The sequence below is a fragment of the Echinops telfairi genome, unplaced genomic scaffold (genome assembly GCF_000313985.2).
Source record: "Echinops telfairi isolate 266 unplaced genomic scaffold, ASM31398v2 ScPeMD7_655;HRSCAF=1070, whole genome shotgun sequence".
Lineage (NCBI taxonomy): Eukaryota > Metazoa > Chordata > Mammalia > Afrosoricida > Tenrecidae > Echinops > Echinops telfairi.
Genome location: NW_022104553.1, coordinates 28788297 through 28811140, shown reverse-complemented (window position 1 = coordinate 28811140; position 22844 = coordinate 28788297). Strand labels below are relative to the sequence as shown.

Genomic DNA, 22844 nt, shown 5'->3' with positions numbered 1-22844 from the left:
CTTCTTCCATGTGGGCTTTGTTGCTTCTGAGCTAGATGGCCGCTTGTTTACCTTCAAGCTTTTAAGACCCCAGACGCTATATCTTTTGATAGCTGATGGTGCTCAGACCAGTCTTATCGGGTCTTTCCATGTTTTAGGTGACTCGGCTAGCTTTGGGTGTCGGTCAGGTCTCAGCCCAGTTTTATCAGGGGTCCCACATTTTTGTGGTGGCTTCTTGGATGTAGCTGTTGACTTGGGCCCCAATGTTACATTTTACTTTGTCTTCAAAGTGGAGTTTCTTGTGTTTGTTTCTTTGATATGGCTCAACGTCTTGCAAGGTAGTTCAACGTCTTGCAAGGAAGTTCAACGTCTTGCAAGGTAGTTCAACGTCTTGCAAGGTAGTTCAACATCTTGCAAGGAAGTTCAACGTCTTGCAAGGTAGTATTATGGTGCTCTCATCACAGTTCAAAGGGAAGCTACATGCAGAAGAAAGGGAATGAAGGAAGCTTAGAGGCAGAAGTAGAAAAGGAGGGGAAGAGAGAGGCCTCCAAGACTAGACCCCACCCCCAGCCCACATGACCTGGGTGCTCAGAGGAAGGAAGGACAGCAGAGCTGTCATCTCTGGGGCACCAGCTTGGTGAGCAGTTCTGGGGCCGGAGCTCTTCCCACAGCGGGAGCAGAGAGCAGAGCAGGGACCCATGGAGCCCCCCTCAGTCACTCCCAGCAAAGGGCACAGCTCCTGGCAGGGGACACTGCTCACAGGTAAGAGAAGACAATCTTCTGGGGCGTGGGAGGGGGAGAACAGAGATGGGCTAGGGTCTCCCCGGGAGGTCAACAGTCTGGGAGGTGACAGAAAGCTCCCTGAGAGTAGAGAGGATGCAGAAGGGGCAGGTGGGCCACCACAGGAAATGTCAGGGAAGTGGAATTGGTTAAGAAGCAGAACAGAAAAGGACAAACATGCTGCTCTCAAGGCAGCTCTGGCTCACAGTGATTGTACAGCACGGAGGAGAGCTGCCCCTCCGAGTTTCCAAGGCTGTGAATCTTTCCTGGAGCAGAAAGCGCCGTCTTGCTCCCGAGGCACAGCTGGTGGGTTCAAACTGCTGCCCTTGTGGTGAGCGGCTCAACGCATCCCCCATTACACCATGAGAACTGGTAAGGGGAGTAACACTTCAAGTGCAGTATGTTTCCCAAATTAACCATCGCTAAACAATGAATTTTTAAAACTGATAACATTTTTTTTTAAACGTATGTCAATGTGGTAGCTAGGAAAAGCCTCAACAAGGGGCTCTAAACAGTGTCCTTGCCGACCCACCTTAGGAAAGGACAAGGAAACACCGGGATGTGGGAGAGAACCTTCACTGATCCCTCCAGGGGGTTGAGCCCTGTCTAGGCACTAGGGGTACAGCCCGCCCCTCCCTTCATGATGCTCACAGCTAGGGGAGATGCAGATAGACAAGGAAACAGATTTACATGTGAGGTCTGATGTTACCACACCATGGAGGACACAGAGCAGGGACAGGACAGTCGTGGGGACAGAGGTCTGTAGAGGAGATGTCAGGGAAGGTGACCTCCCGGGATGCTGCTGAGCGAGCAGGCACCTGAGGACCATGAATGAGTGAGCCCTGGACACCTGGGGGAGAGCGTGAGAAAAAGAAAATCACAGGGTCTAAGGCACTCAGAAGAGCTGACCTTCAGAAACTCACTCCTCCTTGTCCCAGGGCTGAGAGGGGCCTGCTCAGACTCAAGGGCCCAGCTTTCCCTCCCAACACCCTCGTCCACGTGCTGACATCACTTTCTCTCTCTTCCCTCCTAGTCTCACTGTTACTCTCCTGGAGCCCACCTTCCACAGCACGACTCACCCTGGAATCCGTGCCCCGTGCTGCTGCTGAAGGACAGGATGTTCTTCTCCGCAATCCTTCACAAGAAGAGGCTTTAGTCTACAGCTGGTACAAAGGGGATCACATTGTAGCATATGTAGTAGCCACTGGAAAAGCTACTGAGGGGCCAGCCCACACGGGTAGAGAGACCATATACCCCAATGGGTCCCTGCTGTTGCAGAATGTCACCCTGGGAGACACAGGCACCTACTCACTACTAATAACAAAGACAGACGCAGTGATTGAGACATTGACTGGACAGATCCATGTATTCCGTGAGTCATCCCTCTCTGACATCTGGGCATGGGGAGGGGTTAATTCTACTTTAAGATAATGATTGACAGGTCTGGATCCGTTACTGAGCTGCACTCACTGCTCTAGTCCATTGCTGGATTTGAGCTTTTCCATCAGAATTCCTCTCCTGAATCCAGACCCTGCAGACATTCCCTGTGGATAGCATCCTCTGAGGGGCATTAACTAAGCAAAAGGGTGATCGCTCAATCAATGCTCCCACCCTCTACTGCACTTCACCTGAAGGTGACCCTGGAGCATTTGGTCAGGTCCTGGCCTGAGTGACTCCTGGGTCCTCGCTGACAAACTCATGTTCAAGAAGACCCTTCCACACCCTGTACTAAGCCTGATGCTTCCTGAGCCTGAGGAGCCTGTCACCAGGATACCGTATTCACCTCCTGGGCAGGGCTGACTAGGAGCAACAACGGACTGACTTCAGAGTCTTGGGCTCCTGGAGCCAGAGCTCAGCTCCAAGAGATAGTCTAGTCAGTGAATAATAAACCAAGTCCTCCCCTGCGGTTCCGTTTGGAGACCAGAGATAGACCAGTGCCCCGGACCATTAGCGGACTACCCTAGGCAATTTAGACGACTTCCCAGGGAGGTCAGTGTCCCCAGGAGGAAGAAAGAGGGGAGAAGAGGCTGCAGGTAGTGAGTGTGTTTCCATCTGAGGAGCCCTCTGGTGGGTGGAGAAGATACTACAACAAAAGACCAAACTCACTGTCATCCAGTCAACACTGACTTATGGAAACCCTGTGGGACAGGGTAGCGCTTCCCCTGTGGGCTTCTCAGACCTTAACGCTGCAAGGAAGTATTGTTTGTGCAGCTCCTCCGGACCTCGCTTTAAGTAAGGCAATTGTAAATACGTACAGGTTCATTCAGAGAGCCTTGCAAACGAGATACCATTTATCCTTTCATTGACCTTACTGAGGGGAAACTGAGGCATGGAGAGAAGAACTGCTGAATCAGGCTCACAGGGAGGGACCATGACTATCAGATCAGTTTCACACCAGGATCTGGCTGTAGCCAGCCCTGACCTTTCCCCCAACTTGGGTGACTTTATTGAGGGGGTCGACCCTGAAAGCAGCCATAGGTTCAGATTCTTTCTTCTTAGACAACCCCAGGAAGATATTTTATGGGGGTAGCGGTGGGGGAACGGAAGGCGTCAGACAAACCAATAGTGAATGCTTGTTTTACCTAAGAACTAAATTACTTACTTCAACACCCAATTAGGGGGAGGCAGGCACAGGCCTCCCTGTCCATACAGACAATCCACGTGCTCCCTACACTGGAGGGGAGTCATTACTGTGTTTGTTGACTGAACTGTGCTGTGTCTCTCCCAACGGAGCATAAAGGAGAGGAATTTGCTTTCTCCCTCCTCATGCACATGTGATCCAGCGTAATAAATTGCTCTAAAGGAAGCAGGGTATAAACGAATGATTCACAATCACTCTGTGAGGAGTTAGTGACAAGGAACTCTTTTCTTCATTGACTAACACCAGTTCTTCTAATTTGAAGTCTTTTCTTCTTCTCTATTGAGATACCTCAGAATTCCCCTCTGATCAATTCTATCCCCTCAGCAAGCTTACCTGTCTCTCCCCACCCAAGGAGACCCTGATTTCAAACTGACAGCAGCAGCATCCTTTGATGGTACTGTGATCTTTGCTGGCCATCAGATCTTAGCCTGAACGCATCTAGTGCTCTCTATTACAAATGTTCCTTCCAGCAATTGGTCTTGGATCTTTGACTCATTAATAATCGTTTTCACAGATGGGAGACATTTAAACATTTAATCAAATTTATATTCAGGTCCACTACACATAAGTTGTCCATCATGGCCAGACCCACGGCAAGGGCATGCTCTCCTCACTTCCTGTTAGTGACCCCTCTGCATGTGGAACTGTCCACATGTATTTCAGGACAGGTAGACGTTATCTCACTTGTTCTCAGTCATGGAACAAGGGTCATTAAAGACCCAGGAGAGAGAAACGGGTTCTATTTCCAAAGCCAGCGAATTCGTGGTGATTCCCTCACTCTTTTCTAGATTATTCCTTGATTTCAGATCACTGGGCCATGACCTCTCCTCAGTCACCATAAAATATTGAGAAAAATTTCTCCATCTCCTGACCTCCTGACCTGACCACTGGATTGACCACTGGGCTTACTCCTAGTCTCACTGAGTGTAATTTCTACTCAGAGCACCCAGTCACCAGACCAGTATACCCCCTATCTTCAGATTGGAGAGTAGTAAGAACATCCAGAATATCTTTGAACAGAAGTTTCAGAAAAACACACCTGGCCTGGCAACGTAGAATTGGAGAACTTCGGGGACTGCAGCACACACAAGTTCCAGAGAAGGAAACTGAGGCCAATCAAACAGTCAGCTGATCAGAGGAGAGCCAGGAAAGGCTGTGGATGATGTCTCATCTCTAGACCTACTCCTTCATGAAAATTCGAGAAAAAATCTGAGATTTTTTTCAGTAATAGAATCAAGATGATAAGCCTTGTATTCTCTAATACTCCAATTGTCAGGCATTTTTCTAATAAGACAAGTATGTTAAAGCCTCCAGGTTGGCTGCAAGGAACACAAAGCCAACTCGATTGGAAGATGCTTTTGAAAGAATCAAAGGTACCAAGTGAGGTCAATAGTTTCTCTGTTTTCTCTGAGAGGGAAGTTACCCAAAACCCTCCATCAAGAGCAGCAGCTCTGACCCTGTAGAGGACAAGGACTCTGTAACCTTATTGTGTGATGTGTTCATTCTAGCTAAGAAAAAGAACTTTCAAATCCCCAAACTTTAATATATATGTATAGAAACATATTTTATAAATATACATATAAGTAAATATATATATATAAGTAAACATAACTTGTACTTATTGTGTGAACCTGAGACTCAGAACACAACAACCACTGTCACAAGGAATGAATCAGGACTGTATGAATGTAGAACCAGGAACCTAGTGAGTTCCAGCCATAGTGACCCATTCTCCCTGAAGGTTCTCTGTAAGTGTATTAGTCTGGGTCAGGGGTCCTCAAACTATGGCCTGCGGGCCACACGTGGCCCGTCCAGGACATTTATCCGGCCCGCCGGGTGTTTTTGCCCCGTTTGTTTTTTTACTTCAAAATAAGATATGTGCAGTGTGCATAGGAATTTGTTCATAGTTTTTTTTTTTAAAAATTATAGTCTGGCCCTACAACAGGTCTGAGGGACAATGAACTGGCCCCCTGTTTAAAAAGTTTGAGGACCCCTGGTCTGGGTACTTTAGAGAATCAAATCCACAGAAACTCATGTATAAGAGAGTTTTATTTAAAGGGTAATTGCGCATCAAGAAAACATCCCAATCCAGTGCTGCCCAAGCCCACAAGTCCAACGTTCACCCATTAACCCATATGTCCAATAGCAATCCACAAAGTCCTCCTCCATCTCACAAAACACATTATGATAGTGACCGTAGGAGGAAATCAGAATCAGTGAATGTGTAAGTGTCTCAGCGCTGGCAAGGGTCTCCACACGACTGCTCCAGCACCCAGGGCTGCACCGGGGTAGGTCCATGTGGCTTCTCCTTGGGGATGTCTTGCAGGAAGTGAGCCTTGGCAGCTGAAGCAGGGAACTGGCTAAGAGCTGCACCCTGATCCAACCATTAGAAAGGAAGAGACCGGAGGACTAGAAAGGCGAGGCTCACTGAGCCATTTATCCCTCTGCCCTTCATTTAACCCCACATGTGTTTATCGTCAGGTTAGCACAATAAACTAACTACCCCAGTGAGTATCTTCTGTTCCTCCATGACACAGGCTACAGGTCCATTCCACACTGTCAGAGGCCAGTCAGTGTTAGACTACTCAGGTCTTAAGTACATGGACCATCAGCTCCTGGACGCCCAGGCTAGCCATGGCATCCTTTCTCTGAAAAACACCGACAAGCAGAGTCATGCAGGTGATGAGAAGGGGTGAGGCTGTTCCTGGTCAGTGACTCTCATGGTCAAAGCTTGAGCTGGAGAAACAGGTCAGTCATCTCAGAATCAGGCTCAGAGAAGAAAGGGGGCTTATTGTGTGGGACTTTCAAAAATCAAGACTCAGAGGGAAGCTGTGGCCCTTCCCTCTAGTTACATCACAGCATGGCTTTGTTCTGTTTGCTCCAGATGGCCCCGACACCTCCACGATCTCCCCCTCAGCTGAGCATTACTCTCTAGGGAACAACATCAACTTCACCCGTGAAGCAGTTTCTAACGCATCTGCACAGTATTCTTGGTTTATCAATGAAACCTCCGGGCAATCCACACAGCAGCTCTTTATCCCCGACAGCACTGTGGGTGACAGTGGGAACTATATCTGCCGTGTCCATAACTCTGCCACTGCCCTCAGTAGAACCACAGCCAAGACTATCACAGTGTCTGTCAAGTGGCTCCCTGGAACGGCAGCCCTGAGCTCTGGGGTGGAAGCCAGTCTGCTTTTCTGAAATATCCTGAAGGGAGTTAATGCCTAGGCACACGAAATCCCAAATTCTGTCCCTCACCCTTCCCACTATATCCCAGGAGACTGCTGGCTCTGGCTCTTTTATTTATCAGGGCAGACCTTGGGTTCAGACTGGATCACAGGAGGGAGCTATCTCAATCTCAGGAAACTCCAAAGAATGTGGATGGCGGTCGGTGGGGGGTGGTGGCAGGGTGGCTGGGTGAGAGTCTCATAGTGGGGGAAGGGGCAATGTCCTCAAGGCTAACTAATACCTATGTCACTAACCTGTCCCTTTCCGCTTCTCTTTGTTTTCTTTCACGGACTCCACATCTTTCGGATCGTAGTGTGGATAGTTAGCGTCCTATGACTGTGCGCAGGTGCAGAGGGGTGATGTGCTAGCTGAAACTGCCCTCCTCTGTTCCCTACTCCTCACTCCGCCACCTGGTTCTGGCCCCACCCTGGTTGCACCAAGCAGTATGGAGCGAATGTGCAGGCTGGAAAGCACTAACCCCGTCAGCACTTCAACCACGCCCGGTCAGGCTGCAGGAAAGAGGGAAAAGCCTGGGGCTGAGGCATCTGAAGCTGCATCTACCTGTAAAGTCACAGCTGTGGAGGCTGTGTGACACGGACAGAGCACTCACAAAGGAAAACAGTGTGTCATGAAGCATACTTGGAAAACTAGGTGATTCACCCAAGAAGTCTCTGCATGGAAGGGAAGGGGCAGGGCCACATAAAACCTGTGAAAGCAGGAAGCCGTGCACATAGAGACCTGTCAGAGAAGAAACTCAATTGTCTTCTCTTCTAGAAAGAGATGGAAAAGGATCAGACTGCATTCGCTCAACGCTGAGACACTTTCCAGACCCAGTAATAGGAGACAGTCCCACTGACTTCCGGCTGTCACAGGTTTCCCTAATTTATAGAGAGGGCGGAGACTCCTAGCCTTTCTTAAACTCGAAGGACGCATTGCACTGGGGTCAATCTGCTGCACAAGAACTCTTTAAAACTGTTGAAAAGCAAGGATGTTACCTTGAGGGCTAAGGTGTGCCTGACCCAAATCATGGTTTTTTCAATTGCCCAACATGCATGTGAAAGTGGTCATCGAATAAGGAAGACCAAAGAAGAGTCGATGCATTTGAACTATGCTGTTGGCAAAGAATATTGAACGTACCAGGGAGGCCAAAAGAACAAGTCTGGCATGGAAGAAGTACAGCTGGATGCTCCTTAGAAGCAAGGGGTGAGATTTTTATCTCAAGTAATTTGGACATGTTGCCAGGAAAAAATCGTCTTGGAGAAAGACATCATACTTGGTAGAGTCGAGGGGCTGGGCAAGTAGAGGCAGGTCCTGGACAAGGTGGACTGACACAGTGGCTACCATGGGCTCAGGCATAAGAACAACGGTGTGGGGGTGCAGGACGGGGCGGTGTTCTGCCCTGCTGTCCATAGGGTCTCTGTGAGTCAGGACCACTGGGGCAGCACCGGACAACAGCTTCATAACTGTTTCTCTCTGAACATTCTTCACCTGATGCGCAACCGACAGACTGGAAGCAGCATTTTTTCAGACTGTGAAATCCTTTAGAGAGGAAATTCTCTAGTTTCTAAAGCTGTGAAGATCGGGCCAGGCTGTGTTCATTCCCTCACATCTCAGCTCACTGCCATGAAGTCAGTGCCAAATCACAGCACCTATAAAACTGGGTGCACCCTATAAAACTGGGAGCACCCTATAAAACTGGATACAACTGCCCCTATGAGTTTCTGGGATGGTAACTCTTTAAGGGAGTAGAAAGTTGATCCTCCCGCAGAGCTGCTGGTGGTTTCAAACTGCTGACCTTGCAGATCACAGCATGAGTGATCACTATACCACCCATGTCCCTTGTCCCTCCCATCCTGTTGAACCAAGGAGAAACCCCTTCCCATCTGGATGTTAATCCGACTGCCCTGAGCTAGAGGAGGCCAGCAGCCTGTTTTACCCACATCTACTAAAGAAGAGCCTGATCTCTTACAAAGTCCCAGGAGGGGCTAGAAAGACTCACAACAGCATCTGTCAGAAAAATCCTACCCAGTGACAGGGGTGGTGGGCAGATGGACTGGGAAGAGGCCCTGTGCTGAGCCTCCAGAACACCTGCGCTGCTACTTCCTAGTGAGGGGAGGGGCCACATGGTCTCACAGATTCCACGTGGACAGACGCACCACCTCTGTGGAAGGTTAGGGGCAACCTCCGGGCAGCTTTTGAGCTCACTCTGGGACCTGTAAGCTGGCTGAAAGCTCCTGGGGAAATGGAGGTCCCCAGTCCCAGGCCCTCTCTCAGTCACCTCCTCTGTTTTTCCACAGAGGCCTTGACCAAGCCCTCCATCCAGGCCAGCAGCACCGCAGTCTCAGAAACTACAGGCCCCGTGGTCTTCACCTGCCTCACCAAACACAACGGAATCTCCATCTCCTGGTTCCATGATGGTGAAAGACTGCGGCTCACGGAGAGGATGAAGCTGTCCCAGGACAACAGCTCCCTCACCATAAACCCTGTCAGGGTGGAGGATGCTGGGAAGTATCAGTGTGAGGTCTGCAACCCAGGCAATGCCCAGAGAAGTGACTCCCTCACCCTGACTGTGGAAGGTGAGTGACATTTTTTATCTCCTCCTACATCTTCCCAGCACAGACCCATTCTAGCCGTGGTGGGCCACATGGGGAAACGTCACCAGGGCCAGAATGTCAGTGAATAGAAAATGAGGGTAAGCACTGGTAGCGTGATCCAGGGCGGGCTTTGATCCAAAGCTGTGCGTAAGTTTTATGTGTCAACACTGATCAGCACATGTGGACTTGTGCAGGGTTCTGAACTTCTCTGAGCCTCAGATTCCTCAACTGAAAACTGCACTAAGGGCACTGCTTTATAAGATGGTTTTAAACTTGAATGTGTTCTTCAATTAAACTGTTAGCAAAATGCTACATGAAAAAAAATTCCACAAATGTTATGATTTCTAACTGCTATTTACAGGGTTGCTATGAGTCAGATGGCAGTGAGTTTGGGGTTTTGATTATTATTCTCCCTGAAAGCAGGTAGGCTTGAAGTTAAATGCCAGATCTGCCTCATTCTGCTCTAAGACTTTGGATGTGTTGTTGTTTTTTTACCATCCAAGACTCAGATTTTCATCTGTAAAATGGGAATCCTATGTACATGAGAGAACGACCGTAAAGATCAAATGTGGTACATGTGGTCTGCACAGACCCTGGCATAGAAAGTCCTCAATAAACACCAGTCAGTATTGGCATCTACCACTTGTCTGTCAGTTTGTCCTACTGTGGTGCCTTGTGTGTTGCTGTGATGCTGGAAGCTATGTCACTGATAGTTCAAATGCAAGCAAGGTCAACCAAGGTCGACAGGTGTCAGGGGAACTTCCAGCCAAAGAACAGACAAAGAAGAAGGAATCAGCTGGTCACTTCGGAGGAGGTAGCAACTGGAAACCTTATTCCTAGTTTTGAGTCATTGTCAGAAACTGAAGGACTGATGAATGGAAGCAGACCATTGTCAGAGATTTCGCCGAAGGACGGACCCCTTGAGGCCAAAAACACTCAAAATGTGACGGAGGAGGAGCTGCCTTCTCAGAGTGGAGTAGATCATGGTGATGCTGAGGCAAACTGACCAACGTGACTCCATTTCGTTGACCTGCATACTTCTCCCCTCCTTTCTCGCATATGCCACCCGTTGATTGATTTCAGAATGTACTCATGTACCCAGGTTCAGGACATTGTAATTAACTTTGCAATTCTTTAATATTGTTCCTTTTTGATGTTTCAATTAATCCATTAATATTGCTTTCTGCTTGTCATAGAATTGCCGAAGCCCCTAACCAATGAGCCAAATAATTTTTGTGGTTTCTCTCTCTATAAGCTCCCTGATAATTTCACTAGGGCCTGCAATTTAGGGAAGTTCTTTTAGCTTCTTCACTGCCCAGCTATCTGAATAAAAGACTCATAAAAATTTCAAGGCATTAGAGTGGCTGTCATGTATTTGAACCCACAACAACGTGAGTGGATAATGCTGTGAGAGTGAAGTCTTCACAACATTGCTGATCACACAAGAGAATTTTCCAGGAGCAACGACTTGCTCACACCAAACACCTTTTTTCAACAACACTTCTTCAGCTGGAATACACAGAAATTACATGGCCCACAGCGGTAAGAAGAGACAGTGGAAAAGCTCAACATTAGCAGCCAAAATCAGGCTAGGGGGCTGACTGTGGAACGGACCTCCAATTGCTCATATGTAAGTTCAAGGTGAAGCTGCAGAAACTGAAAATAAGCCCAAGAATGCAAAAATGCAACCATGTGTCTTGGCTGAAAGCAGATAATCCCAGAAAGATGTGTACATGTGTTTATTGATCATGCCAAGGCACTCAACTGTGTGGATCATAAGAAGCAATAGGCAACCTTGCGAAGAATGGGAATTCCAGAAGACGTTTCTGTGTTCCCGTGGAACATGGACACGGATCAACAGGCAGTTGTGAGAACCAAGGAAGAGCACAAAGTTCAAAATCAGCAAAGCTGAGCATCAGTGGTGTTTCTTTCCTCTCATCGTACTTCTTTGATCTGCATGCTGAGCAAATCCCAGAGAAGCTGGATGGCATGGAGAAGAATGTGGCCTCGAGATTGAAGGAAGGCTTATTAACCTTCGATATTCAGAAAACAAAACCGCGCGCGCGAGAGCACAAAACCCCGTGAAGAAAGAGCAGAAAAAGAACAAGAAAAGAAACATAAAACACAAAGGAAACAAAACCCAAAGAAGAACCCAAGCACCAAAAAGGAACAAAACAGGAACAACAAAAAATGGACCAAAACAAGAAATTTGCAAGCATTGTATCCACAAGCAATGCCCAAACAAGCACCAGACAAGAAACAAAACAAAGAACAACAGAAAGGAAACCTGAGGCAAAACACCTCCACAAAACCCCGAAAACCAAAGAAATAACAAAGAGGAAAAAGGGACAAATAACCCAAACCAGACACAACAAACCCCACATACAAATGCCAAAGAGGGACATGAAACAAGGAAAACGAAAAAAGAAGACACCAAAAGAAGCCAAGCACGGCAAAGAAGATGGAAAAGAATATGGAAAGCAAAAGGAAAAAAAAAAGGAAAAAACGAAAAAGGAGGGAAAAAAGACGGCCAAAAGGCAAAGAAGAGGAAAAAATGAAGAGGCCCAACCTGACAGACAATCAAAAAAGGGGCAAAAGAAAACACCCACGAAAAAAGGACCGCAGACCAGCGACCATCGAGGGCCAGCGAAAAAGAGAAAGGCACGCCTGCACAGGCCCGGACAGCGTGTCTGCACCAGTGGGCTCAAGCACAGGAACAGTTGTGAAGACGGCGCAGCATCGGGCAGCATTTCCTTCTGCGGTTCATTGGGTCGCTGTGGGTCAGAACAGACTCAGTAGCCCTTAGCAACAACCAACATGAACATGAACAAGCAGTCCTCAGTTGCCCGCTGAAAGCGAAGCCCCAAACGACTGCAGCAAAATAAAGAAGTTAAATAAGTTGCAAAAGGTGTTCTGGAACTGCGTTACACATGAGCCCATTGGGACATCCTTACTGACGGAAGATGGGAGAGAAACAAAGGAAGTGAAGAGTGAAGAGTGACCTTTCAGAAGGGCATTGCCAAGCCTTGTTCCCCAGGTCGCTTAGCCTCATGTGAATTATCTGCACAGAGGGCGATGATGCCCAAAGACCCGAGGTCATTCATAGCATTCACATGGGGTTTTGAAAGCAGTCGCTCATAAAGTAGTTTTCTTGAGCAACATAGTTAAAAATATTAGTCAATGGCCCATCTGCAACTGGCACCTTATCATCTAATTATTGAATATTTTAACAGTAAAACAATTTATACTTCAGAATGAATTGACACAAAGTCTAGATTAACATATGAGGAAATTACTGTACGCAGAATGATACCTTTTAGGGATAAACTATGACACATTCAATATAGACATTGACAATTTAATGACTATGGAATAATTACTGTAGAATATCAGCACTGTCAACAGAGTGAAGTAGATAATGTCTCTCCCTATTGTAAGCAGCATACCGGCTGTACTTCTTTCAGGATAGATGTGTTTTTTCTTCTGGCACTCCACGTATATCCAATATGTTTTACCAACACCATAATTCCAGGGCATATATTCTTCTACCTCATCTCATGTTCTCTATACTTATTAAAAACACCATGGCTTGGTAGGCTTCCCACGGTGCTCAAAGTGATATTAATCGTTTTGAACACTTTGAAGAAGGTCCTGCAAAATTCTATCATGCATTCTCCGAAGTCCTAGCTATCACCAAATTCATATTTTGAAACTACTGCACCTCCTTCGTTTCCTATTTCCCACGTCAGTCAGCAGGCATCAGCAGTGCGTCCTGATTGCATGTCGTGTCCGTTTCAGGCTTTGAAAGGTAGTGAAGCTCTTCTGTTCTGCATCGTTGGCATTACTGGTTGATGTGCTCTGATCTTCCTTGCTTGTATAGGAATCTTATGTTACTGGAGGAGTGATACTTCAACATAGATCGTGTCTTTCTTGTTCTTTGTTATGATGGATGTGCCTCTCTGCCTCTTCCCATGTTCATCCCTGGAACAACACCGACAACATCTGCTCTGTGAACATCTGCTTTCCACCTGGGGGCAGAGGGGTTACAGGTTGGACTGCTGAGCAGGAGGTCTACCGTTGGAGCCATAGTCACTGCTCCAGAGAAAGGGGTTTTTTTGCCCCTGTAAAGACAGAGGCCTGGAAACCCTAAGGGTCCTTTCTACTCCGTCCTATGGGGTCGCTACGAGTCAGCGTTGACTCAACAGAAGTGAATGAAGATATTGATGTGTATGAAATCTCTTCATTTTTCAAAACTCCTAAATTTGCTAATTGTTACTTCATACATTCCATGATGACTGACAGAGGTTTGCCGTTCTATCTTCTCATGTTGGACTGGGCCACGTCAGCAAAGGAAGGGTGGCTATGAGTGGGAATCGACTTGATGTCGGTTAGTTTGCTTCTGGTTTCTGGTCTGGCTAGGAGGACACAGCAGAGCTGAGAGCCATTTGGAAGTGCTTCCATTGTAGGAAAGCTGTAAAAGTGTCATCCAGTAGGAATTAGACTCACGTGTTATCTACGGCAATGCACACAAGCAAGCTTTCGTTATCCCCGAGCTCACAGGGAAAGATCTCAGACTCACTACCTGCTTTGTCCATGACCCTGACACCGGCTTCAGAAGACCCAGGCCATCACAATCACAGTCTCTGTTTAGTGGCAACCTGGACCTTTGACACTGGACTCATGGAGAGAAGTCTCTCCAGGAGCCAACTCTCACACCAAAGTCATTGCCAACTAGTAGGTTCCAATTGATAGCAACAGGGTAAACTGCCCCTGTGGGTTTCAAAGACGGTAACTCGTAGTGAGAGTAGAAAGCCTCATCTTTTGCCCTAGAAAGCCACATCTTTGTCCATCAGAGCGGCTGATGGTTTCAAACTGCCGACTTCCTGGTTAGTAACCCAGCATGTAACCACTGCACCACCAGGGCAACTTTAATAAAGAACCAGGAAGAAGTTAATTTCCACCCTGGAACCTTGGGCGCACAGATTCCAAACACTGTTCCTGAGCACGGACACCACATCTGTGCAGACGGTTCCTGCCTGTGCTCTTCTTACTCCCCTGGGCAGACCTCGGGTCCATCCTGCAATGAAGGTCGGGGCACTTAGCTCAAGAAATCTCTCTGAAGGGGGAGAACACAGTGCAATCGATTGTTTATTTATTGATTTTGTTTGTTTGAAACCAACTGCCATGTCTCAAAAGAGTCCAAGTCCATTCCTGTTTTTCTTTTTGGCCTTTTAGAATCCCTGAGACCATTGATTAGGTCAGAAGGGTAAGGATTCTGGAGCGGTTTCAATGCTGCGACTTCTCTCTCTCTCACAAAACTTTAGCTTGGATTATTTCCTGCTTGTATTTGTTCATCTATGTTTTCCCCTTTTCGTTGCAGAAATCAGTGTGTGGAAAGAAAGACATAGTCTATAAAGGTTCAAAGCCCAGCTCATCCAATCAGAGGCTGTCCCCATTACACTGCCCTGCATGTGGTTCCCTTAGTCGCACCTCCCTCCTCCCTCCTTCCCAGTCCCTCTTCCCTGCCCCCCTCCAGTCCTCATCCTGGTTTCATGGTCTTGTCCTATGGTATCATGATGATTTTTTTCTTTTTCTCCTTCACAATAATGGTGTCACAAAATATTTGTCTTTCTGAGATTGACTAACTTTGCTGAACACAACATTCTCCAATACTGTGTCTGTCTTAATGTGATTCAACAACCATTCATTGCATATTGAGAATGCACCGTATTCCATTGTGTGAGTGTTCAAGAGTCTGTTCATCCATTCCTCTCTATTCAGGGTTTTTGACTGTTTCCTTTTTCCACTATTATAGAAATTGCTGCAATAAACATAGGTGTGCCTACGTAAGTTTGTGTTGTGTTTTTTATTTCTAAGTGGGGCGATGGCAAGATCATAAGGTGTTTGCATTCGTGTAAGGAAGGTTACACAGCTTTCCGGATGGATGTACAACTCTGCAGCCCACCCGCCCTTTGTATGGAGGTTCCAGTCTCTCCGCATCCTCTCCAGTATTTTTTCTTTGTTATTTCTTTCAATGTTGCTGATTGTCCATGTCAGGTGGTATCTCAGTGTTATTTTTACTTGTGTTTCTCATAAGGCAAATGAACAAGAGCGTTTCTTCAGATGATTATTGGCAGCCTGGAATCATCTTTAGTGTGATAGTTAGGTTTATTTTTTTGGCCAACGTGGCACCTGGAAGAAGATATGGGTGGAACTTAGCCTGTGGATCAGGTCACAGCCTGATGAGCTCCCTTTGAGGTGCAACTGACATACAAGGCTCTCTGTAGCCTGGCCTCTCTCTCTCTCTGCTTGAGCTTCTTCCTTGCTGGCCACCCTGAGAGTTGCTGCAGTCCTGCCATGTGTGCACCGACTTCTGGTCCCCATGACGACGGCACACCCTGACCTGGGATCTCCCTGCATGCTGCATCGTTGCATGAGGCTGTGTGGGTCGGAAGAGAGACTTAGGGACTAGTATCAGACTTAGGGACTTGAGTTGGCCTGGGCTGGGTTGGTTTCTTGATACATAATGACTTCTTGATATAAATCTGTTTACACACAGATGAGTGTCACTAGATTTGTTTCTCTAGTCAACCCGGCCTTACACATTTAGTAAATTTTCTAATCATGACTTGCGCCCATTTTTTGGATTGGGTTATTTGTCCTTTTCTTATTAAGGTGTTGTAGTTTTCTAGGATGTTTAAAATGAGCCCTTTATCAGATATATTGGTGCTAAGTATTTTTCACCAGTGTGTGTTCTCTTTTTAGTCTTATGATGTTCCTAAATGTCAAATTTTCAGAAACTCCAAGACCTCTAATTTGTTTTCTATACTGTGGTATTTCTCATTATGTCCAGTGGTATAGTTATGCCTTGTGTTATGTTCCTAAGGCTGTTTCTGTTTTTGATTGACAGCCATTATGTTTCTAAGGTTTATATTTAGGTCTTCAATCTATCTTGAGTTCATTTGTGTAAAAGGTAGAATGATAAGTCATTAATTACATTTGGAAGAATGGGAAGATTTTCTCATGAATCCCTTCAAGGAAGGTTGCACAAGTATGTCCTAATCGAAGAGTCTAAGAATACCAGTCTCTTGTGAAAACTATAACCACTTCCCTCATGGGTTTCCAGTATCTGCTAGTCCATCCACACACCAGAAAGTAAAAGTGTCTTTCAGTGTAACAGATCTTTCAGATGAAAGTCTGTCCATCTGATAGGGTTTGAAGACTGTTTTGCCTTGGGCCCACCTCAATTCTGTGTAAGTTATTATTATTATTTTTTAATCCAAATGGCGTCCCTTCCTCAACTTTAACTGTCATAACCCAGAGGAGTCCTGCTGACATAGTGGATACTTGTTGGGCTGCTAACACTAAGGTGAGCAATTTGAAAATACAGCTGCTCACTCAGAAAAAGATGAGGGCTTTCTTCTCCCAGAAAGAGGTAAAAAGATGGGGGGGGGGCTTTTTACTCCCTGAAAGAGATGAAGTCTCAGAACCTCACGGGGGTGGCAGGCAGTGATTTTCATTTGGTTTGGGTTTTAACTCAGAGGTGGAGAGCTGTGAACCCAGCTTCTCTCTATACATGAAGGTGTCCACTAGAGAACTGACCTATCATTATATAGTCACACAAAGCATTGAGAAAGGACCACAGGGGTCACGTATCCCACCTGATGTCAAGGCTGCTGGACACAGGTTCAGGAGAGGTCATGGGCTGATACTCCACAGTGGTTCAGAGCTCAGTCAGGGAGATGCACCCATTACCTAGTGAGGGAAGGGTTGTCTTCACCTCAGCCCCAAGCCCCATCTCACTGTCACCTTGGATTCTCAAAGAGCCGTTGATAAAGTCCTCCATGTGTGCTGGCAACATCACAGTGTCCGAACTTGAGACCGCTGTAGTCCTGGCCTGTCTCTTTAGCCACACTAAACCTCCACCTCTTGACTCCACAGTGGACACAGCTTTCAGCTCACTGAGAGGATGGCTCTGTCCCTGGACAAGAGCTCCTGCACCATACAACCGATCAGAGGATGAGTGGTGGGAAAAACCTTCCTCCAGCAATTGTATTCTGAACTGTGATGTTAGGTGCCATCTAGTGAGCTCTAACTCATAGCAACTCTGCGTACCACGGAGCAAACACTGCCTGTTCCGGGTCATCCCCAGGGTGATGCTTGAGCCCATTGTTGCAGCCGCCGGGGCAATTCACCTTCTTGAGCGTCTGTCTCTTTTTCAAGTCCCTTCAACTTTAGCCAGCATGATGCTTGTGTTTACCCAAGACAGATTGCTTGTTCTTCTGGCCATCATGGCACGTTCAGTGCTCCTCATCAACATCATAATTCACATGCATCAATTCTTCTTGGGTCTTCTTTAGTTATTGTCTAACTTTCACGTGAATACAAGGCAGTTGAAAATACCACGACTTGGGTCAAGCGCCCTTGAGGCCTCATAATGACATCTTTGTCCCGTAACATTTTAAGGAGATCTAGGCTGCTGATTTACACAATGTAATAGGTGCTTCATTTTTTGACTGCTGCTCCCATGAGTGTTGACTGTGGATCCACCTTAGCTGGATCCACCTTAGCTGAAGCACTTGACAACTTAGTCCTCCCCTGTGCGTGTGGTACTCTTGTCTATTGGTCACGTTGTGGCTATTTTCCATTGAGTTTCATCCACGTGGACTGCTGTAGTACTTTCTCTTCATCAGGAAGTGCTTCACGTCCTCTTCACCTTCAGCAGCAAGATGGCATCGTCTGTACATCACAGGTTGGTAAAGAGCTTTCCTCCAGTCCTGATGAATCATTCCTTTTTACATCGTAGAGCTTCTGAACCATGAATTACATAAGTCTGGTGAAAAGACACAGCCCTCATTTCCTATATTTAAAATATGCCTCCTGTTCATTATACAGGTTCCGTATAAGCAAAATTATGTGTTCTGGAATTCCTATTCTGAATGGTATGTATAATTTCTTAGGATTCAGGCAACCAATGTCTTTGCACAGCCAACTAAACACAAGTAAATATCTTTTTGGAACTCTGCTTTCAGCCAAGATCTTTCTGAGATCAGTATTGATATACCTCCTTTCATGTCCTATTCTAACTCCTATTGGATTTCTAACAGCTCCTTGTCCATATACTGCTGCGACTGATTTTGAATTATCTTCAGCAAGATTTTCTTTGTATGTGATGCTACAATGATATTATTCGCAATTTGCAAATTTTGTTGGACCACTTTTCTTTAGAACAGGCACACATATGGATCATCTGGTGGCATAGTGATTACAAATTGGGCCGCGATCCACAAGGTTAGGAGTTTGAAACCACCAGTTGCTCTTCAGGAAATAGATGAGGCTTTCTACTGCAGTAAAGAGTTACAGACTCAGATATGCACAAGGTAGTTCTATTGTGTCCTACAGGACTGGCATTGGTCTGAATGAACTCAATAGCAGGGAGCTCTCAGGATTTAGGTTTTTATCCGTCGGCTAGGTAGTTGCTTTTCAGATTTGTTGGCATCAAACAATCAGTGCTTGCAGTGCCGCACCAGTTTGTGGGAACATTTTGTTCTGAAACGAAGTGTCCCAGGGTTAACCTTGCCCTAGTTGTTGCCACCAAGTCCTATCCACCGCTTGTCCCGTCACTGTGCTCTCAAGTGCACCCTCTGCACAGTAGAGGAACAAGGCTCCTCCCCACCAAGAGGCAGAACCTGCATGCAATAAGGAAGGGCTCTGAGCACAGCCCAGCACAAGACCCACTTTCTGGAACCACAGCTTCTTCATTCCTTTCCGTTTGTGGAGGGGGCCCGGTCTTGGCAATCGTCAATGGAATAGCTCACGGGACAGTCACATGATGATAAGACACAGGTGAAATGTACTTGACAGGATGCAATCTGTCTAAGAGGTCCCTGCCCAGGGGTCGCAGAGGTGAGGAGAGGGCTTGGAGAGCCCAAGAGCTAAGAGTCTGACGAGGACCAGCAGTAGACGAACACAAACATTTTCAGAGGAGTTTCCTATCCCACTCACAGTCCTGAAAACGCCTGAGTGCTCCTGGATGGCTTTCCCTAAAGGACAGAGTGCAATTCAGGGCTCAGCCCTCAAGGCCACTGTGGGGAGAGTGGTTGCTCCTCAGTATAAACGGGTGTTGGTGAAGAGAAGGTCTCTTCCCATGAGGTGTCACCATTACCTGGGAACATGTACTCAGATCCACCTGCTGGTGATGACACTGACCAGGCTGGATCTTGGTCCAGATTCTTTCTGTCCACTGCAGGTGTCGGGTCTGAAGGAGGTCAGGTCCTCTCTGCTGGGGCCATCACCGGCATCGTGATTGCAGTTGGGGTGTTCCTGGTCGCCGCCCTGGGATGTTTCCTGTTCCGCACCAGGACTAAAGGGTAGGTGGACTCACCCCCTACCTCACCTCCTGCTCTTAGACTGATCCCAGGCCAGGAGGAAGGAGGCTCCACCTTCAGATTGGGGTCCTGGCTCTCCCTGTTCTCCAGCCCCTGTCCCTCTCCCAAGGAACCTCCCCTCTTGTTCTAGCCAGACTCCTCTCTCCCTTTGGATGTCCTCTGACTGGTCCTCACAGTCCCTTTGTCTACAGAGTAGGGACAGTTATGGCCCCGCTCCTCTGTGCAGCGCTAGTTCACTCAGACCACAGCCCACAGTGCTGATCTGGGGCAGTGAGCTCTCAGGGAACTCCCTGCCAGCAAGGTGCTTCTGACTCACAGCCCCCCTGTAGGATGGGCTAGAACTGCCCTGTGGGCGCCAGACTGTACCTCCTACGGTGAGTCGAAAGCCTCCCCTTTCTCCCGAGGAGAGGCTGGTGGTTTTCTTTCTTTTTCCCCCCTAATACTTTTATTGGGTGCTCTTATGTCTCTTATCACAATCCATACATTCCTCCAGTGTCTCAAGCACATTTACACATAAGCCACCATGCTCATTTTCAAAGCATTCTCTTCCCATTTGAGCCCTTGATATCAGCTCCCCATTTCTTCCCCGTCCCTCACCCATCCTCTTCATGAACCCTTGATAAGTGATAGTTTTTATTTCCATATCTTACATCATTCATGGTCGGCCCTCATCCACTTTTGTGTTATTCATCCCCCTGGGAGTGGATTAGAGCTTGATCCTTGTGATCAATTCCCCCTGTGTCCATCCACCCTCCCCTAATCCTCCAGGTATCTCTACTCTCATGGTTGTCCCTGAGAGGTTTATCTATCCTGGTTTCACTGTGTGGCAGCCTCTTATCTATAGCAGTGTGTATGCTCTGGTCTAATCCAATTGTAAGGTGGAATTGAGGTTGGTGGTTTTCAATCGCTAACCATGCAATTAGCAGCCCAGCGTATAACCACTGTGCAGCGGGGCTCTCTACTCCGCCAACAGGAGCTCCTACTATTTGTCCAAATTCACTCAAGTGGTCACTGGAAATGCCCTTCTTGTGTTCTGTGTCCCTGTGGGTCAGAGTTCTGCAGGAGTGACCTCTGCTTCTGGATCCTTTTCTTCTGAGTCCCTTGTCAACATAGCTTCTTCAGGTCTTCATAGGGAGCCCTGATGGTGCAGTACTTATATGCTGGGCTGTGATGCACATGGTCAGCCGTTGAAACCAACAGTCATTCAGAGGCTGAAAGACCAGGCTTTCCACTCCCTTCAACAGAGCCTCAGAAACCATCCAGAGGTGGTTAAGGGTCAGGAATCCCTGGGTGGCAGCCAGAGAAGGTCTTCATTCAGCTCCTTGTGTGTGACTCCCCCTCCACCACAGCCATGATGGAGAGAGGAACTAGGCACCCCGAGCCCCCGTACAGGAAATTGGTTCCCTTCCTCATCCCCTGCTCTGACCTCAAACCCTGTGACCTGTGCCTGCATCCTCATAAGTAACCTGACTTTCCTTTGGGCAGCAGCCAGAGTGATCCTGGACATCAGCAGCCCCCGGCATCCACCTCTGGTGAGTATTTGTTCAGCCTGCCGAACTGGGAGCCGGAGGTCTCCCTGGGTGTCCATTCCTGCCCACCACCCCTGATGCCTCTGACCTCCCTGTGGACTCAGGAAGGGACACATAGAAGCCTCAAGTCAGAGATCTTCAAAGTGGCCATGTCAGCTCTAACCTGTGGGACCTAGGGTCCAGTCTATGCCTCAATCTCAATTATTCCTTCTTTAATCCTAATGTATCCCAAGTTACTCTCCCTAGGAGATAATCCCATGGCCCCAAATCTCTGGAGACTAAGAACCCATCAGCTTCTACTCCTCTAAGGATCCCAAATTCATTTACACCCTGTGTATAGTGCTAACTCATTTGTCTGCTCACCAGGTCGTGATCAATCTGACAACTCTGCTTCCATGGTAAGCTCAATCCCTTCACCTCACTTCAACATGGGGTCCCTGTAGGCTGTGTAGGCTTTGGGCAGGGGGACTGCAAGCTCCACTTGTAGCACAGACCCACCACTCCTTCAAGGAAAATCCACGCAGTTATACCTGCCCTGGCCAGAGCTGGGCCTCCACTGAGGAAAAGGTACTATCCGGGACCCTGTCCCAGTCCCATCTGTGCCGCCCAGCATCCAAGCTGGTGCCTGTAAGTGAGGACCCACAGGCCAAGAGTGGTCTCTGGGAGCAACAATCATGAATCCCAGCATAAGAAGGGGAAGTGGTGGAGATGCAGCAGGAAGGAATGAGGTTTTGTTACAGGCAAAGGACTGATGATCATAAATCAGAATTGGTCACTCCGGATGAGAAGTGATCTGAACATCCAGGGGTATGAACCCTGGAGTGTCATGGACAAGAACCGCCCAGACTAGGTTGCTGGCACATGCTCACGAGGAGCTGTGCCTTAACAAATGCTACCATACCTGCCTCTAATGTGCTCCCTCTCTCCTGCACAGCACCCCCTGTATGCCAACCAGGCGGCTGTTCCCATCTATGAGGTGAGTGTGGGCCATGAATGTTCTAGACCCACAGCCCTAAGGGAGAGCACAACCTGACCCCCCTGCACCCGTCTCTGCCGGGAATTCAGCAAACAGTAGCCCATGCGACTGCTCGTGTGCTGACCAGACAGAGGTCCCAGAAGGGGGACCTCCCGGAGTAAAGCCAGGCCCCTCGCAGAGAAGACCTGGGTGGGACTCCGAGCAGAGGGGAAAAGTAGGCACATGTTCTGAGAAGGTCACAGGTGATTCAGAGTCCTCTAAATCTTTCTGTTTGTTCACAGGATTTACTTAAACCTGACACAAACATTTACTGTAAGATCCACCCACGCTGAAGAATGTCTCCAAGACCTGTTTCAGAGAGGCCGAGAAGAGGTGACCATTTCAACCCGGGCTCAAGCAGAGTCAGGAAAAAGGCCTCCCAACCCGCTGCCTGCAATAGGGCAGGGCTTCCAGGGCAATGGACTGTAGTCCTCAATCTGGTGACCACAGACCATCTGGAAAAGACCTGACTACTGAGATATTTCCCTCTCATTTGGTCTCTTTCTGCTCATGAACATGATACCTTCATAAAACTCACGTGAACATGGGGCCCATTCTTTTATCCCCTGTAAGAACCTGACCTTGGTCCTTGGGAACACAGCTAGCCCAGGACATGGAGCCATCTGAAGGCCTCACAGAGAGGACAGTGCAGAAGCTACCGTAGGTGGTGATGCTTCAAAGACACGGACC

The 22844-nt window shown here is 47.6% G+C and overlaps 1 protein-coding gene across 1 annotated transcript; it reads left to right on the top strand.

Moving 5' to 3' along the window:
- Positions 1-2112: 2112 nt before the first annotated feature.
- Positions 2113-22699, top strand: LOC123521921 (carcinoembryonic antigen-related cell adhesion molecule 21-like). Its single transcript, XM_045292274.1, has 7 exons — positions 2113-2131; positions 8926-9204; positions 19472-19592; positions 21096-21142; positions 21506-21537; positions 22074-22115; positions 22397-22699. Exons 2-7 carry the CDS (start codon positions 9072-9074, stop codon positions 22445-22447), a joined length of 426 nt encoding a protein of 141 aa, XP_045148209.1. The 5' UTR covers positions 2113-2131; positions 8926-9071; the 3' UTR covers positions 22448-22699.
- The last annotated feature ends 145 nt before the right edge of the window (positions 22700-22844 follow it).